This window comes from Myxocyprinus asiaticus, chromosome 35, assembly GCF_019703515.2.
Source record: "Myxocyprinus asiaticus isolate MX2 ecotype Aquarium Trade chromosome 35, UBuf_Myxa_2, whole genome shotgun sequence".
In the NCBI taxonomy this organism is placed as follows: Eukaryota; Metazoa; Chordata; class Actinopteri; order Cypriniformes; family Catostomidae; genus Myxocyprinus; species Myxocyprinus asiaticus.
The window spans coordinates 8,120,999-8,141,015 of NC_059378.1; the positions used below are offsets into that span (position 1 = coordinate 8,120,999).

Here is a 20,017-nt window from a genome sequence, read left to right on the forward strand (position 1 = left end):
TGTTTTCCCAAAACAAATGGACTAAGTGAAATTACATTTGCGTTGCTTTCATTTTAATGAAGTAAATTGAATGAGCATCAAAAATCAGTTTTACTTTGGACTTTACTTAACTGTTGTGCATGAAAATCCCAGGAGATCAGCAGTTACAGAAATACTCAAACCAGCCCGTCTGGCACCAACAATCATGCATGCGATTATCTAATCAGCCAATCATGTGGCAGCAGTGCAATGTATAAAATAATGCAGATATGGGTCAGGAGCTTCAGTCAATGTTCACATCAATCATCAGAATGGGGAAAAAATGTGATTTCAGTAATTTGGACCGTGGCATGATGGGCTGGTTTGAGTATTTCTGTAACTGCTGATCTCCTGGGATTTTCACACACAACAGTCCGAATGGTGCCAAAAACAACAACAACAAAAAAAATCCAGTGAGCGGCAGTTCTGTGGACAGAAATGTCTTGTTGATGAGAGAGGTCAAGAGAGAATGGCCAGACTGGTTCAAACTGGCAAAGTCTAAGGTAACTCAGATAACCACTCTGTAAAATTGTAGTGAGAAGAATATAATCTCAGAATGCTATTCTGAGATGCGGGTTGGCACTGTTTTGGCGACACGAGGGGGACCTACACAATTTTAGGCAGGTGGTTTTAATGTTTTGGCTGATCGGTGTATTTATGTCAGGTTAAAATTACATTTTCACATGTAAAAATCATGATGTTTACCTTCATGCCTGTTTTTTTCAGTAACATAATCAGTTAGGTAAAAAAGAAATGTACATTTTATGTAAATACATTTATTTTAGGGGAATTTATCACTTTTATTGAAAAATGTAGAATGAATGTTAAATGAATGTGCTTATAACACACAAAATAATCTTCCAAATGTTTTCTGAAAATGTTATGGCAATGACAGGTTTCACACATTTAGTAATAAATAATATTATTTTATAATAAATCAAAAATGACAATAATGGTTATACTACACTTACAGAAGTGAAGATAATCTTATGCATTTGGAATAAAAATGCACATGATTGGACACAAGCTATCAGAAAAGTGGATTCAAACAGTCATTTTTTTTTGTTTTTTTTTTTTGTATGTGAAAGGGCTGAATAATTGTTGTATGAGGAAAGAGTCAGAGTGATATTTTAATTCAGGTCTTCTTGCTTTTAATGCTTCTGAGTCCTCTGAGATAATCACTCCTAGAAAAGCAAACAGCAGATTTCCCATGCAACTGTATACAGCTAATCTGGAGCAGGCCCGACTAAACGTTCAACACCAGTATATGCACTGTGACATGGTAATATGCATCCAGTATACATGCAATACACATTTAGTTTCAATATTTCTAGTGTTAACTTTCATGAATGTTAAAAAAAACCATATTCAAAATCCAACCGATTTTGAATTTTCCCCTTCTTGAGGGAGGTTTGAGTTAAGTATCAGTAGATTATTTTGTGGTGAAAATAAATATAGCAGAAAAGATTAAATACTTTCTAGATTGAATAAGTTTAAGCGTGAACATAAAAATATTAAGTAAATTCTAAATTTGTACTTAATTCAAACATGTAAAAATGAATGTTCTAGCTTAATAAGTAAATATTATTTGTTATTGTTTAGGGTTAGGGTTTATCAATCCTAAAGTAGAAAACCTTGTGTTTATTCTCTAATTTGAGTACATTTAACAGGTAAATAAATTAAGTACATTTTACTTAACTTTTCAAAGCTGTTCCTAGCATGCACTGGCTTGAATATTTAATGAGCTTAAAAGGTTTCACTATTTGCAGGTTTATTTTCATCATGAAGTTAAGTAGATTTTACTTAATTTTATACCATTCAAATTTACTTAGAAAAACTGTGTGCAAAAACTTGCAAATAATTTTTTTTTCAGTGTATATGAGGAGTATTTACAAAGTAAACTGTCCTTATATCAAAATTTGTGTTAAAAATGGTATAAGCATTTTTCAAAAATGTATGAAACCAACATGAATACAAAGATTACACTTCTAAGGAAATGAAACGTGTTTAAAGCAAGACATTTAAAAGATTTCTCTGTATAATCTTAGATATCCTTATTTGTCATTCCCAAACATCGTTGAACAAATAAATCATGTTTTCCTGTGTAGGTTAACAGGTCGATCATGGTGTTACCAACACCAAGGTCAAGGGTTTAATTCTCAAGAAACACATGTAATGATAAAACAACACACCTTGAATACACTATAAGCCAGACTGAATAAAATGCATAAATATACATGTCTTAAAATGCCTCTCTTTTTCTTATGTTATCAAAATCATTGCAGTACTTGATGTACTCTTAATCTAACCATTTCTTCGCCCTCTGTGGCCAAAGCTCTATCCCCTCCCTCCTCTTCTGTTTTTATCCCTGCTCTTCCTCACTTCCTCTATTCATCTATTTAGTGGCTCAGGACTAATTATTGGACTTGTGCTAAGGCTCTTAACGACCACAGTCATTATATAGCAGTTAAGAGAGGTGCCTAAGGTAAAGACACATTCAAGTGCGTCACATACTGTAGTTATCTCCAACCCATTAACCTGCATCACAGAAGACCACATGTGCCAACGAGTTAGTGTCAGTATGCCTACTGCCAGTTTATAGTTTTTCAATATTTGCAAGTCTTAGTGATCAAAATAGACAAGTGAAAGTACAATAAGAGGTACTGAAGCAAACAAATACAACTCTGGAGAGAAGCTGAAACAAAGATTTGCTGTTGTAATTCAGTTTTGTATATAAATTATACTGTTTTCAGAGCATTTGAATTCAATCTTGATAAGTTAGGTATTATATCATTTAAAAATGTTTGTTAATGTTATTAGGGAAAGCTATTATAAAGTGTTACACAGCTTAGAAATGAGTAATATGCTTTAATACAGAAACATAAATATTGAACTTTCTGAGGCTTGCGCAGTCATGGCTGTTTTTCTTGAAAATAATAATTCTGTTACAAAATAACTTGGGCTGAAAAGAAGTGTTAACTGTAGATGGTTTTCTCTTTTTCCGCTACCGGTCGCACTTGATTGCATGTTAAAAGCATCTTGCATAGTGCCTTAACCCTTTAATGCATACCTTGGGTCTTTAGTGACCCGGGACCTCATTCTACCCCCTGTACCTCATCCATTTTTTGGAGTTATGCCCACACCTCTTTAGTATTCCTCAGCGTTTCTTTTCTAAATCGTGTAAAAATATTAATAATAAAAAAGGCAATTTTTTTTAACTGCTTTATTACCAAAAGTGTATAGGGTCATTAAAGTCACGAGATATGTAATAGTGTCTCTTTTATTTTTTTTGCGCTTCCATAAATCATATTTTCAGATCCATTTGTGATAGATATAAGTGTCAGGTCGCTAAATCCCTAGTATGTAATAATGTTTGGTGAAACACCCATTAATTTAAGGGTTAATTGGCTAACCTAATCAACACCAACACCAGTTAATTTCACTGCTCCCTGTCAACAGACCACCACAATTCAAGCACACATAACAAACATAAAGATTAATTTATACATATCTAAAATCTTTGAATGAGAAGAAATAAGATCCTAACTGCAACAGCCAGATCTACTCTTGGAAAAAAATTCAAGTGTAAGTCTTTCATTTGTTTTGATACTATATGTAAAAGCAAAACCTTACAACAAGGAATATCTGCCATACAATGAATGATCACTAGGATACTAATACGTTTTTGTACCCCATGTGCAATGATCACTGTGTAACAAACCATAAAAACATTCAATACAAAATGGAAACCGGTTCATTTTTTATATTTGTTTGTTTCACCATAAGTGACTGAATTGGCATTGCACATTACCCACAGATAGTTTGACCGACATTACAAATCAGAAATTACAACAACCACTTGTGTAATAGATTTTACTGAAACAGATCAGGTCAAAGACAGACTGAAGGGTCAAAGGTATTAACAGTTGACGACAAAAAAGGACCGGAAGAGGGAGGACCCTCTTTATATAAATACAGTTTGCATTCCCGTCGCATGTTCACTGAATGTCAAGGGAAATCATGGTCTTTACTTGAAATTAAAGTGGACATCAGAATTCCAAATTCAGATTATTTTTATTAGTTCTCAGTTGTGTGTTCACCTCAGTTGATCAGTAGGGACACATTACACTTTTGATGGATCATTGCGTTGCATCTGGTTTGTTCTTTTGGACTACAGTCTCACCTGCAGGAAAGAATAATCACACATGCTTTGTCTTTATAATCTAAATGATCTAATTATTTCTTAAATCAAGTAATTCTCAGAATTTTCTGCTGAGAAAAAGACCCTCATAATCTGAACTATATGCTGTCCACATTAATTTAATAGCTCTATACTCTTACTGTATGTCAACAATTGTCTCATTTGTGTATATTGTTTTATTATTATTTACAAGGTACCTATGTTGCAAGAAGTGTCCTGCTGCTTAGCAGAGGTGTCACAGTGCCATCTAGCTACGAAGAAATAATTACATTTCTAATTCAAAGTCCTAAAAGTACAAGTAAATACAACAAATCACTGCATTTACAAACATACCACAACACCACTTTATAGATTCTATATACATTAATAAATAGAACAATACAAAAATACAACTTTAAAAATATGTTTTCTAATTGTCCCTAATGGGAATAATAAATTAGGTCCTATTTATCATATTTCCAAGAATCCAACTCCAAGAATCATTCAAAACATCGGATTTAATGTTGTTAATTCAAAACATATGCCAAATGTGAAATAGCTCTTGATTCAGGAACTGTTGAACATCTGTTTTTTATTGCAGTGTGGTGCAGCATCCATCTGGAATAATAGGCTTCAAACAACTGGATAAAACAATCTCCTCTATCTGTCATTTTTGAGGATATTGCGAAATTTGGTCAAATATTTGAGGGGAAAATTAAGCTTTGCTTATAAATAATCTGATGCTTTTGTTAAAAAAAAATTATTCATTCTGTGTATATATGTTTTGTATAATATATGAATCAATAAAAAATATTAATCTTAAAATATATATATATATATATATATATATATATATATATATATATATATATATATATATATATATATATATATATATATGTTCATTAATGTAGATTTTTAAAACCAACACCTCAATAGCATATATTTTTTAAAACTGAGCTGTCCCAGCGTAATAAAGAGCAGGAATTGTTTTTCTGAAATAGTTCCCTATCAATTCTGTCATGAATGCTGCATCATAGCTGATGCTATGGGGTTATCCCCGCAGGCGTAGCCAATCTCTGAAACTCTTTAAAATCTCGGCAGTTATAATTGGCTGATAGCGCTTTGTGCTCTGCCTCCCTCACGCGTGTAGCGGGCGTATATAGAGGTGGTGCATAGCGCTATCTCTTCAGAATTTTCTCCTTCAGGATGCCGATAATCTCTCTCACATACTCTGCATGGAAAATTGGATTTTCTTCTAATAAGAATCGTCATCAAGATTTGCACCTCTCACAGCGGGTGGATCTGAGTTTTCTTCTACCCCTTGTGGTGGCCCATTATGCGTACGCTATGGTGCCATCTTCCAGACATTTCTAGTTGGATGCTGAGGATGATAGAACAAGTGTATATGTTACAGTTCGCGAGGCGGCCGCATCGCTTCAATGGCGTTATTTCCTCCGCCATAACAGTGCGGGACGAGCCAATTCTCCACTCAGAGATATTAAATCTCCTCGCAAAAGACGCAATAAAGATGGTATCAGCAGACGATGCCCACAGCAGATTCTACAACTGTTATTTTCTAGTCGCCAAAAAGGATGGAAGATTATGCCCTATTTTGGATCTAAGATGCCTGAACCGATCACTCGTGATGTTTCCATTCAAAATGATTACTCAGAAACAAATGCTGTCTCACTTTCGTCCTATGGACTGGTTTGTATCGATCAACCAGAATGACGCTTACTGTCACATACACACAGCCCCTCATCACAGGCCATTCTTGAGATTCGCCTTCGAGGGGATTGCTTACCAGTTCAAAGCCCTGCCTTTCGGCTTATCCCTGGCTCCTCACACATTCACGAATTGTGTCGATGCAGGGCTCTCTCCGCTGAGGCTGAGTGGCATTCGATTTATGAATTACCTCGACGACTGGTTGCTCTTAGCACAGTCAAAAAAACAAGCTTGCAAACACAGAGACCTGTTACTTGCACATTTGGAGCATTTGGGACTGAAAGTCAACTGGTCGAAGAGCATGTTAACGCCCAGTTGTCAGATTTCATTCCTGGGCATGAATCTCAACTCAGTACCTATGACAGCGCGCCTGTCGGAAGAACACGTTCATTTCATTCACCGGTGTTTGAACATTTTCAAGCTGGGACAAACGTTTCCACTGAAGCTTTTTCAACGAGCCCTGGGCCTCATGGCCTCTGCAACAGTGGTCACCCCATAGGGACTACTGCGTATGAGACCACTTCAGTGCTGGCTCAGATTGAAGGTACCCCATCGTTCATGGTGACAGGACTGCTTACGTCTTTTGGTGACACGCCACTGTTTAGCCGCGTTAACCTTTTGGAAAACGCCCACATTCTATCAACTCGGTCAAGCGTCCAGACGCAAAGTGGTCACGACGGATGCGTCAGACACGGGCTGGGGAGCCCTGTGCGACAGACGCCCAGCCTTTGGCACCTGCACAGGTGCTCAAGCGACCTGGCACATAAATTGTCTGGAACTACTCGCTGTATTTCTAGCATTAATGACTTTCCGACCAGCCATCCAGGGGTTTTATGCTCTGATCAGAACTGACAACACGGTGGTCGTGGCTTACATAAATTGCCAAGGAGGAGTTTGAGTACGACCATTGATGAACCTGACGCGCCAGCTTCTCCTCTGGTGCGAGAAACATCTATCGATACTTGCAACGCATGTTCCAGGTCACAGCGGTGCAGATTTGCTCTCACGACAGTGTGTTATAAAAGGAGAATGGAGACTTTGTCCTCAGACAGTTCTGATGATATGGGATTGATTTGGGGAAGCCGAAATATATCTATTTGCATCACCAGAGACAATACACTGTCGCCTGTGGTACGCAGTGACTCATGCCCCGCTGGGCCTGGAAGCTCTAGCCCACAATTGGCCAGCGGGACACAAGTATGCATTCCTTCCCATCCACTTACTTCACCAAGTCTTGTGCAAAATTCAGGAGGACAAGGTAGCGGTACTTTTGGTTACACCGGAATGGCCCAACCGCCCATGGTTTTCAGAATTAATAGAACTCTTGAAAGCCCCCCGTGGAGGATTCCACTGAGCAGGGACCTGCTCACGTAGGCGGGGGGCACAATTTGGCATCCACATCCAGAATTGTGGAAACGTCATGTGTGGCCACTGAACGGTGCCTGACTGATGCGCACGGGCCCTCGCAACCGGTGCTCGACACTATATTACAAGCCAGAGCCCCTTCAACAAGATGTTTATACACGTTGAAATGGCGAGTGTTCACAGATTGGTGTTCCTCTCAGCACGAGGACCCTGTACAATGCATCGTAAAGCCTATACATCACTTTCTACAAGAACGTTTAGATGTGGGTCTCACCCCACCTAAGCTCAATGTGTATGTCGCTGCCGTTGCAACCAGACATATCCCACGGGGTGGTCTATCAATAGGCAGACACCCATTGATTATGAAATTCTTCAATGGCGGGAGGCAGTTGAGACTGTCTCGCCCCACTACTGTGCCAGTTTGGGACTTCGCGCTTGTGTTAAAAGCACTCACAGGCCCGCCGTTTGAGCCATTGGATTCAGTGAGTTTATGCGTACTTTCATTAAAGACTGCGCTGCTTCTTGCTTTCACTTCAGTAAAACATGTCGGGGACCTTCAAGCTTAGAGTTTGGACCAGGCTTATCAAAAGCTGTTCTTAATCCCAAGAAAGGCTACATGCTGAACGTTTTGACCACTCTTCAGGGCACAGGTTACTACCCTTCTGGCTTTCTCCCCCCCCCCCCAACCCTGTTCGCTTCAGACGAAGTGGAGAGGCTACACACACTGTGTCCTGTAAGAGCACTGCGTGCATATATCGAGGCAAATGCGGCTTTTGGATCAGCTCTTTGTCTGCGTCACAGGTCACTTTAAAGGGTTGGCTGTCTCCAAACAAAGGTTTTCACATTGGATAGTGGATGCCATTGCGCTCGCATACGACTCGCAAGGCATACAGTGCCCTATTGGAGTAAAAGCTCACTCCTCTAGAGGCATGACATCTTCATGGGCATTGTCTAATGGTGTTTCCTTTGAAGACATCTGCCGAACTGCAGGTTGGGCTTCCCCTAGCACTTTCATAGGTTTTACAACCTGGATGTCTCCTCTCTCTCTTCCCTGGTGCTTACTGTGAAGGAGAGTTAAACTATGTATCCTGCTGCTTACTACCAGTTTATTTATACATGGTCATCCCATAATAACCCGCAGTTAGCGGTAACTTATATACGTTTTCACAACCCATTTGGTTAGTCCCTTATTTATACTTATTCACACATGGTAGTGATTTAATTCATCTTGCGATGATTGCGCTACCCCATCCGGTTAGCGTCATTGCCATGTATATCCATCCATTCATCATTCTACTTCTCACTTCTTATTGCGATGCGAAGGGAGACTCTGTTGGTGCTTTTTGCTACCCCATTGGCTAGTAGGCATCGTTACTTGTGTGAATCATTAGCATGGCGTGATGGTATACATTCCCCATAGCATCAGCTATAACGCAGCTTTCATGACTGAACTGATAGGGAACGATAAGGTTACGCCTGTATCCATAGTTCCCTGAAATGAGGGAATGAATGCTGCATAAGCTGGCTGCACTACTGAATCTTCGCTACAAGGGTCGAGTATCGCTTGCACCCTGCAGTCTATATATGCCCACTGCGCACGTAAGGGAGGCGGAGCACAAATTGCTATCTGCCAATTTAAATTGCCAAGATTTTAAAGAATTTCAGAGATTGGCTACACCTGCGGGGATAACCCCATAGTCAGCTATGATGCAGTATTCATTCCCTCATTTCAGGGAACCATGGTTACAGTTGTAACCTTATCGTTTTGCATTCCCTATCAAAAAATTTACCATGGTTTTAATACAGTAACTATATTTTAACCATGATATACACAGTGAAACCATAGTGATAATACATGAAAATTTTGGTAACAAAAATCATAATTTTGTGGTAATTATTGTTTAAATATGGTTACTGTAGTACAACCATGGCTTTACTATAGTAGTAACCGTGACAGTTTAAAGTTTTTTATTTGGGTGGAAACTTACTAGACTACACTGTAGGCTGTAGTAACCATAGTTTTTTGGCAGAAACCATTGTATTAAAGTAATATTGTAGACAACCATAGTTTTTGGGGAAACCATATTGTAACTATAAAAAGTAGGCCTAGCTATGGTATTTGTAGTCAAATAATAACCAAAAAAAATTAAGATTTTTATTAGCATAATTTTCATTTTCCTGTATTATTAATATGCTTTTATTACGATTATCAAGGTTAAAATTTGGTTACTCTAGTAATGGTAATGTTAGGTAATGGTAAATTTATTGCAAGGGAATGCAAAACCTTGCCTTCAAAATCTTGATGAATAAAAATGATGAAAAATCCACTTTGCCTACATTATCTTATATATATATATATATATATATATATATATATATATATATATATATATATATATATATATATATATATATAATGGTTTATGTAATTGTATAACTCACACATTTTTATGTTTTCCTTTTTGTGTTATTTAATTTATACATATATTTACGTTACAATTGTTTTTTTGTGACGTGGCAAACATTGATTTTAATAAAATAAAATGCCATTCCTGTTCTTTAGAAAGCACCAATTTATTCTAAAATTGATACATAGGCGTTCATTGTACGAAATGGGCCAGAAAGGAAATTCTCACAATAAACGTGAGTTTATGTCGCCATATTTAGTGTGGGACAATAAACACTTCATCAAGATAAAGCTAAAGCGTAAAATTCGGTTGTAATTTTCTGTATTGATTTTAGCGCATCTCAGATATACAACTCTAGTGGGTATAATGACTATATATTATTAATAAAGAAACGGCATCACTGAGGCCGTACTGCAAGTGTGTATTTGCTAAAAGCTCTAGAGAGGGATGTGCTATTCCGCCATATTTGTTTCGGGTGGCAGGAGCGTCTGGACATTGTCAAGAACATGGCGGCTTCCAGGCAGGCATGAGAGTGGATCCTTCTGAACAAATTTAGATGCAACTGGGCAATCATCTCAAAGCAAGACCATCAAAACATCTCCCTGGATATCGCAACACGAATCTCGTATGTATGACTTGTGGTGATGAAAACACATTGCGCCAAACTTGTGTTTTTGAATAGTGAACACAAATTTAGCCGCCATTTTTCTTGTGGGAGCTGTTTGACGACAAGATGGCTGCTTACACCGGGGCGGCATGAATTAAATAAAAATAGAACCAGCGAGAGTTTTTACTTGGAGATATAATTTATACGGACGGGTCTGATCATAGTATGTATCGGGGTGTATTTCTGCTCATATATTTAGTTTTGGATGCTTTTGTGAAATGAGACTAGCTCGCTGTGAAGCCGCGTTTCGCTGCTTGAATATATGCATGCATTACAGTCTCAAATACTTGTCCAATCCGCTTGGAAACTGTAGCATAGATCCCACTGTTTTGATTTGAATTGTACTGGAATTAATTAGCAAACTCAAAATTGAGTATTATTTGCTATTTTGAGTGGCTGACGAGAGAGGCATGAAAACAGCCTTCTGCAGCAAATAGGCAGTGTTTTCACTGTTAGTTTCTGAATTTCTAGCTTTGTCTAACTTTCCAGCATTTTGAGAAGGGTGGTGTTTGGCTTAAGCATCAGTTACTAATTCGCAGCCAGTTAGCGCATTTGCGCTTTTTAAACAGTTAAGTTTTAAATGTATTGTTTTTGTTCGCCATTTTTCAGACTGGCCGAGGCTTTATTTGTTTCAAGATGGCGACTTCCATGGGCCGATACACTTTCTGCATCAGGGACATTTAACTGGAGAATGTTGCTTTGAGATGTGACTTTTAGAGTAGCTATCGGTGCAACACGTTTCTTCGAATATATATCTATGCGTGCGAAAGTTGCTGCACTTTATTGCACACGGGGATTTTAGCATAGATAACCGGCTTTTGGCCTCTGTGCAAGCACCAAAATGGCGGCATTTCTGAATTGACCAAATGCCTGAATAATCCACACTGTTTGGTACTTGACTTGTACTGTTATTTAAACAGATTTAATTTAAACCTATCAATTAGGGATGGGCGATACCACTTATTTTCTTTTCGATCCAATATAGGGTTGCCACTTTAAGTAGTAAAATAAGGGACACCTAAAAGGGGGGTTGCGTTGAGTTAATAGCAACACATTAAAATAAACTGTATATCCTTTCTTATATGCTAAAATGAGAACTTTCCTGGCCCATGACTTATAAAAAAAATATACATAATTTATATGTTAAAAATATACTTATTTTGGATTATTTGTCTTTATGTATACATTTTGGATGGTTTTTACATATTTTGTTATAATTTTTATTTATTTATTTTTTCCTTCACCTGTACTTATCTTTATGATTGTATTCACACATTGTTTGATCTTATTGAACATTTATATAGAAAGAAACTCCACAGTTTTACCACCATTTGTGGACTTTTCAGACGGTCCCTTTCCACGCCCTCCACAGTATTAGCACGTTTTAGCACAATGTGTGGACTTTTCAGACGGTCCCTTACCCACCATAGGCAAATTTTCCAACTTACATCAATGTTAAATTGTCTATCTGGAACGATTTCACCATGACGCCATCTGACCATCTTAAATACGGAAACAAATCGCATCCCGTATTGATTCAGTACGGGACGCATCATTTTATATTTAAATACAGAACAGTCCCGTATTTTATGTGAGGGTTGGCAACCCTAATCCGATACCAAGTACTTGTAGGCCAATATCGCCGATATCAATACCGATACCTCTATTTGGATAAAATTAGTAGTTTGGGTGCCATGCAACTTTTCGCTAATATAATTATTTTTTTCCACTTTGAAGCTTATGAGATGAATTAATATTCATGCTATCTAATTAATATTACTAGTTAAAAAAGCAACAACTTCAGAATTTATATTTTGATGTGAGGATCGATAATCTTGAGACTACATCAGTATTGGAATTTCGTTACTTTAGTTTCGATCCACCCATCCCTACTATCAACAGGTACACATGGGTGTTATGCAGAATTGTTGCCTACTATCTGTCGAGGTCTTTTCATGCAGTATCTACCTTGCAAGCTATAGTTGACAGATTTTTTTTAAATTTTATTTAAGAGTCGCTGAGGTGCATTCCCTATTTTTTAGTAAAAGGACATGTCATCCCCCGGTTCCGTTGTGCCTGGAACAACCGGTGCCCCACTGCAGCCGCGATGGAAGCGGGTTCTGGGGTGGTCTGGGCCGGTACCCCGACCGAGACATGGACATAGAGCCGTGGCCATCAAGGAGCTTATGGTCGTGTTCGGAGGAGGAAATGAAGGAATCGCAGACGAGTTGCACGTTTATAACACTGGTAAGTAAAAAAAAAAGTTTACAAACCTAGTTTTGCACGGTAGCTTTGGAAATGTATTCAAATCATGTTTAACAGCGTTACAAGGTCTTGTACCTTGTTAAATCATGTCAGCTTTAGCTATTGTGTTCATTGAGTTTAGCAAATGCTTTCAAATGCTCCCACGCATATTTGAGCGTGTGCTTTACTCCTTTTACACTGAAATGCATAACTAATTTAATTAAAATTAGGATATGTCCTAGTGTGATTATTAAACCACAAAATGCTGCAAACTTAGTCTGTATGAGCTGCATGAGCTTTAAATAAATGTGTGAAGCAGAACGCTCATACACTGAAGCATTATTTTTATATAATTAAATCACAGCATTTGCTCTTTAACGATCACACTGGGCCATGTAGCACACTATTTATATTTTTAATGCAAAAGTAAATTACGTGCTACTCTCCATGCAAAGTTATGATGTAGCATAATTACTTTAATTATCAGCAACGCAATCATGTTTTAAAAGTAAAAAGCCTTCATTAACCTGACATAGTTTGCCCTGTAGTCCTGAAAAGCAATAGGGGATACCTGTTCCACCTTCCCTGTATTGTTAACTGCATGTGCGCTGGTTCTGTTCACTGTAGGGCTGCAACTAACGATTATTAGAACGATTATTTGACTATTCAGCAATTATTGCAACGATTAATCATTAGCTCTTAACCAACTATTCAGCTTGTGCCCGACTTAAAAGGTTGCAGTTAAATGCGATTAGGAAAATACAAATTGATGTTGTACATGAGGAAACAAATATAATCTTATCTCATATTGCAAACTTTTATGGTAAATTATATGAAAGTGATTACATTTTTTGCCTATTCTTGCTACTATTAATTCAGTAAGAACCATTAGTAATGATTTCAGTCTCATATAGTTGAAGTCAGAAGTTTACATACACCTTAGCCAAATACATTTAAACTCAGTTTTTCATAATTCCTGACATTTAATCGTAGAAAACATTCCCTGTCTTAGGTCAGTTAGGATCACTATTTTATAAAGTGAAATGTCAGAATAATAGTAGAGAGAATTATTTATTTCAGCTTTTATTTCTTTCATCACATTCCCAGTGGTCAGAAGTTTACATACACTTTGTTAGTATTTGGTAGCATTGCCTTTAAATTGTTTAACTTGGGTCAAACTTTTTGGGTAGCCTTCCACAAGCTTCTCCCAATAAGTTGCTGGAATTTTGGCCCATTCCTCCAGACAGAACTGGTGTAACTGAGTCAGGTTTGTAGACCTCCTTGCTCGCACACACTTTTTTTGTTCTGCCCAAAAAATTTCTGTCGGATTGAGGTCAGGGCTTTGTGATGGCCACTCCAATAACTTGACTTTGTCCTTAAGCCATTTTGCCACAGCTTTGGAGGTATGCTTGGGGTCATTGTCCATTTGGAAGACCCATTTGTGACCGAGCTATAACTTCCTGGCTGATGTCTTGAGATTTTGCTTCAATATATCCACATAATTGTCCTTCCTCATGGTGCCATCTATTTTGTGAAGTGCACCAGTCTCTCCAGCAACAAAGCACCCCCACAACATGATGCTGCCACCCCCATGCTTCACTGTTGGGATGGTGTTCTTTGGCTTGCAAGCCTCACCCTTTTTCATCCAAACATAATGATTGGTCATTATGGCCATTTTGTTTCATCAGACCAGAGGACATTTCTCCAAAAAATAAGATCTTTGTCCCCATGTGCACTTGCAAACTGTTATCTGGCTTTTTTATGGCGGTTTTGGAGCAGTGGCTTCTTCCTGGCTGAGCAGCCTTTCAGGTTATGTCGATATAGGACTTGTTTTACTGTGGATATAGATACTTGTCTACCTGTTTCCTCTAGGGCTGAAATGATTAGTTGACAGCGTCGTCAATAAAAAATTGTCGACAAAAATTTTCGTTGCCGAATATTTGTTTGATGTAATTTACCATAACATGAGATCACATTAAACTCTAATGATGACGCGCGAGAGCAGCACTGCAGTTCACGCCTGACTGAGGAGAGGAAGAAAACAACTCACAGTCCAGATGCACTCTAAACTTTCCAAACAGCTTCAGGTGATGTGGATCGCAAAGTATGAGGGAATTATACAAAAATACCAAATAAGTAAATACAGAAGCACTCTCGTTGGGAGCCGGTGCTCTTTTTTTTTTTTTTTCTCCCTAATTTGGCATGCCCAATTCCCAGTGCATTCTAGGTCCTCGTGGTGGCGTAGTGATGTGCCTCAATCCGGGTGGTGGAGGACGAATCTCAGTTGCCTCCATGTCTGAGACCATCAATCCACGCATCTTATCACGTGGCTTTTTGAACGCTTTACCGTGGAGACACGCACAACTCACCATGCGCCCCACCGAGGGCGAGAACCACATTATAGTGACCACAAGTAGCTTAACCAAACGTGACTCTACCCACCCTAGCAACCGATCCAATTGGTTGCTTAGGAAGCCTGACTGGAGTCACTCAGCATGCCCTGGATTTGAACTTGTGACTCCAGGTGTGGTAGACAGCATCTTTACTTGAGCTACCCAGGCCCTGGAGCCGGAGCTCTTTAAAGGAAACACCCCGGCATTAAATCTTAAATGCAGTTATATTTAATGTGTTATAGCTTTATTAAAGTTCAAATAGTATGGAAGCAGATCATGTAAATAACTACAAACTCCGAAACTGACATTTCTCTGTGCGGTCAGCGCCTCTTCTGTGAGTTTCGTGAATGTCCCGATCTAAGGGGGAGAGATTGAAACTGCACCCGGCTGAGAGAGACTCTGTTGCGGGGACACTCATCCCTTGAGCGTGCACGCTTAATGCAGCTAGATTATAACGTAATGGCTCGCGACTTATTGAATCATAATTTGTGTCACTGTGCATTTCTTATCATGAAGAAAATTGCCAATACACAGCTTTATTAATAAGAGAGAGTTTGTTTTTTGAGAGTTAAAGATGGATTGAAGTGAACAGAAAGGTGAGAGAGGGTTGTCTTATCCCCATTATACACTGCAACAAAATACTTTTTGTTTTGGCTTTGTTTTGAACTCCTTCAAAACAATGTACATTTTCTTTAGCAGCTGCAGAAGAAATTTGTTATCTGAGAATGTTGAATATAATATTAAAAATATCCAAAAATCCTTTAAAAAAAGATGAATTCACCTGAGAAGCAGCATATAAGATATTTAGAGAATATCTCTTGTGATATTTCTCTTACTTTTAGAGAATAGATCTTGAATGTAAGTATATTTTGTCTTTACTGCACTCACAGAAGTATGAACAAGTGAAAAAATACACTAATATACAAAATATACTTATTCAAGATACATTCTCCGAAAGCAAGTCTAAATATCTTATGTTGCTTCTCAAGTAAATGTATCTTATTTTAAGGATTTTTAGACAATTTTAAATGGAAAACAAGACAAACACTTGATAACAATAGGATTTTTTTGCAGTGAATTTCTTTACTGAATTAAACAAAGTATTTTTTTCCCCTTTAATTCAGTGAATGTCATTTAGAGGTATTTTTAAAAGATAATTTTGTCCTCTTTATTGTTAGTAAGCACATTTAATACAACCTTTTAAGTCGGGGCACAAGCTGAATCATCAGTTAAATGCTAATGATTAATCATTACAATAATCGCCAAATAGTCGAATAAATGTTCTAATAATCGTTAGATTAATCGATTATCAAAATAATCATTAGCTGCAGCCCTAGTTTCCTCCAGCATCTTCACAAGGTCCTTTACTGTTGTTCTGGGATTGATAAGTACTTTTCGCACCAAACTACGCTCATCTCTAGGAGACAGAACGCGTCTCCTTCCTGAACGGTATGATGGCTGCGTGGTCCCATGGTGTTTATACTTGCGTACTATTGTTCATGCAGATGAATGTTTGGAAATTACTCCCAAGGATGAACCATACTTGTGGAGGTTCACAATTGTTTTTCTGAGGTCTTTGCTGATTTCTTCTTAATTTTCCCATGATATCAAGCAAAGAGGCACTGAGTTTGAAGGTAGGCTTTAAAATACATCCACAGGTACACCCCCAATTGACTCCAAGTTAGCCTATCATAAGCTAAAGGCCTAAAGGCTTGACATAATTTTCTGAAATTTTCCAAGCTGCTTAAAGGCACAGTTATCTTAGTGTATGAAAACTTTTGACCCACTGGAATTATGATAGTCAATTAAAATGAAAAAATCTGTCTGTAAACAATTGTTGGAAAAATTACTTGTGTCATGCACAAAGCAGATGTCCTAAACGACTTGCCAAATCTATAGTTTGCTAATATTAAATCTGTGGAGTGGTTAAAACCTTTTTAGATTTAATGACTTCAATCTAAGTGTATGTAAACTTCTGACTTCAACTGTATGTTCTGAAAACACTTCATTGGGAGAAGTTGAGGAGGGCATAAATAAGCTAAAAAAAACAATAAATCTTCTGGGAGCGATGGATTGGATTGACTTCAGAACTTTTAAAGACATTCTGTGACACAATCTCTATATTCTTATTGACAGTGTATGAAGAATCTTTGGTTAAAGGATACCTTCCACCATCAGTGAGAGAGGGTGTTATTACTCTGATACCAAAACCCCCAAAAGACACTTTTGATTGATAACTGGCGTCCAATCACCTCATTAAATAATGATTATAAAGTTTTGACTTCAATTTTAGCAAAACGACTTAAACATGGTCTTAATGAGTTGATTGATTGAATGCTAGTCAGGGTTTATGAAGGGTCATTATATATTCAAAAATGTAAGGTTAGTTCTGGATTTGATTGAATATAGTGATTTGTTTTTAGATCCCTCACTTATTTAATTTTTTTAGACTTCAAAAAGCATTTGACACTGTTAGTCATAGTGTATTAATTTTTTTAAATTTTAGTAATTTTATCAATGCTGTGAACTCTTTATGTGAGCGGAAACAGCTGTGTCAAACATCTGGAACAACATCAAAATTCCCAATTCACAGAGGTATAAGACAGGGTTGCCCCATTTCCCCCTTTTTATTCCTGATTGTTAAACAGATTTTAAGTTTAAGGATTAATCAAAATAATGGCAATTTTCAATATGAAGTCCCTAAAGCACTGGAGATTAAAAAAATATTTTTCTCAGGTTTCTGGTCTTTCTTTTAATATTTAAAAATGTGAAATGTTGGCATTAAAAAATATAGATAAGTCCGTAATATGTGGAATTCACCTTAAAGAAGTAATTAATTATTTGATTTTAAATTTAACATTAAATTCTAATTTGGCCCTCACAGATATTAATCTAAATCCCATGACTGATATAATTAGAAAAAAAATTAACTATTGGCTTACAAGAGAGTCAAAATATCCATTAATACCTTTTTTCTTTTTTACAATTCGAACTCAAATTCAGTACATTGTGAATTTATTCAATTTTCTTGGGAAATATTTTATACATTAATGGAAATTTCTGTGTAAGAATCCTATACTCTGTTTTTGGTAGATTATGATTCTTATTTTACATCTGTGATGGGCATAAAAAACAAAAACAAAAATCCTTGAACTGTCAAATGACTTTCAGTGTATAACCTCATAACTCTGGTTTTTTTAATTTTCTTTTTAATTTTTCTTTTCATGTTCTGTACATACTGGTGCAATTTCATGTAAATTGTTTTTGGCATTAATAAAAAAAATTGCCCCTTTTCGCAGACTGTGACGCGTTTCCGCGTTTAGCAGTGTAAAACTAGCAAATTTTTTCATTTGCAGTTTTTAAAATATTTAGTATAAATTTATAATTTTACACTGTGTTATATTACCTTGGAATATGTTTTAAAAAACAAGATCCTACAGCTCCAAAGAGGTTTCTAATACAGCTGCTGAGGGAATGACAGAAAATTTGTCCTCTTTTTCTCTTCTGAATGCTGTAATCCACCGCCATCTTTTTTTTTCTTCTTTTGGAAAGCTGTGAAAGTAATGGTGGATTTTTTTTCTTTTGCTGTTGGAGCAAACGGGTAGGCAAAAATTGTATATTCTGTTGTCTCCCATTCACCACTGTACAAGTTTATCTTGCTATTGTTTACTTCCGCATTCCAAACCCGGATATGTGAAAAGGTTCCATGGCACCTACGGCCTTACGGTCCTCCTCCGAGTCCACACTTGGTGATGTAAGCGAGTGCAGACCGTGGTAGTGCTAGTCAGTAAGGCCATGACGGTGCATTAGTTATAAAAGCATGCATTTGGGACAGACTTCAATAGTGTGATGCATGCAATTAAAGTTTAACACGTTATTTTTTTCTCAATCGCTATTACCTCATTTACCGTTAATACAGCATAAACCAGCATAAACATTCATTGGAAGGTCGGAACCTTTGCGATTTTTCCACCTGGAGTCATTACACTCATTACACACCACAAACACCCACAACAGTGATTCAGTGATAGTGTTTGGGAAAGGAGCTCTTTACACTATTTGTTGTGCAAAACAAGCCTAGATGGAACTTGTGACAGAAATCAAGTATTTTTTAGCCTAAGTAAGGCGCATTTTAATTACCACAGAAGCACGGCAAGTCTTAACTATCACCAAAACGCAGAATGAAGAGTTTTTGTCTGCAAGCGCTTTTCATGTTGAGTTCAAATCTTGATGCTGACGCCGTGATGCAAATCATGAATGCGGCTTCACAGTTGCTGTAACAAAGTGGATAGCCACAGTCTGCCAGCTGATTAATATTGTGGAGGATGAGCGTTTCGGAGTTTTCATGCCCATTGCGGTGAATATGCAACCTGTGTGGGGACTAGTTCTTTCAATTAGTCAAACTCACACTTAGACTTTGGGAAACATTTAATGTTACTTGAATTGGTGCTATTGTTTGGAAAATGTTAATAAAGCATTATATTGTTACATATTGGTTTGTTTTCTTTCCTAAGAAGCAAATAAATGCATTTTGACCGGAAAAGTATATTTAGAGAGAAATTTCAGCACTTTCAAAATCTGCGATTAATCGCGTTTAACTATGAAACATTACGCGATTAATCGTGATTAAAAAATGTAATAGAATGACAGCATTAAATTTTATACATTGTTTTTCTTATACATACAATTTTACAAATGATTATTAGAAAAAAATAATTACAAATGTAAATATGTGCTCTTTATTTACATTGCCTGCACCTCTAGATTGGCTTTAGATTGCAAAAGAGCTCTATTGCAGTGTCGTCGTCGTCTTATCACTGTAATATTGCCTGAACAATGAGAGATCTCTCTTTTTCAGCAACAAACCAGTGGTTCATACCAGCTGTTCGAGGAGACATTCCTCCGGGCTGTGCAGCTTATGGCTTTGTATGTGACGGTACACGGCTGTTAGCGTTTGGTGGGATGGTGGAATATGGAAAGTACAGCAATGACCTTTATGAGTTACAGGTAATAA

The 20,017-nt window shown here is 37.3% G+C and overlaps 1 protein-coding gene across 2 annotated transcripts in view; it reads left to right on the forward strand.

Moving 5' to 3' along the window:
- Positions 1-10,160: 10,160 nt before the first annotated feature.
- LOC127425837 (host cell factor 1-like) overlaps positions 10,161-20,017 on the forward strand; it is a 28,704-nt gene continuing 18,847 nt past the window's right edge. Inside the window, exons 1-3 of one of the 2 annotated variants that reach the window (XM_051672130.1) lie at positions 10,161-10,324; positions 12,409-12,613; positions 19,862-20,010. In XM_051672130.1, the coding sequence (XP_051528090.1) occupies positions 12,418-12,613; positions 19,862-20,010 (345 nt within the window). In that variant the 5' untranslated portion in view covers positions 10,161-10,324; positions 12,409-12,417. Of the gene's footprint in view, positions 10,325-10,414; positions 10,530-12,408; positions 12,614-19,861; positions 20,011-20,017 lie in introns of those variants that run through there. The other variant, XM_051672131.1, reaches the window with a different exon arrangement.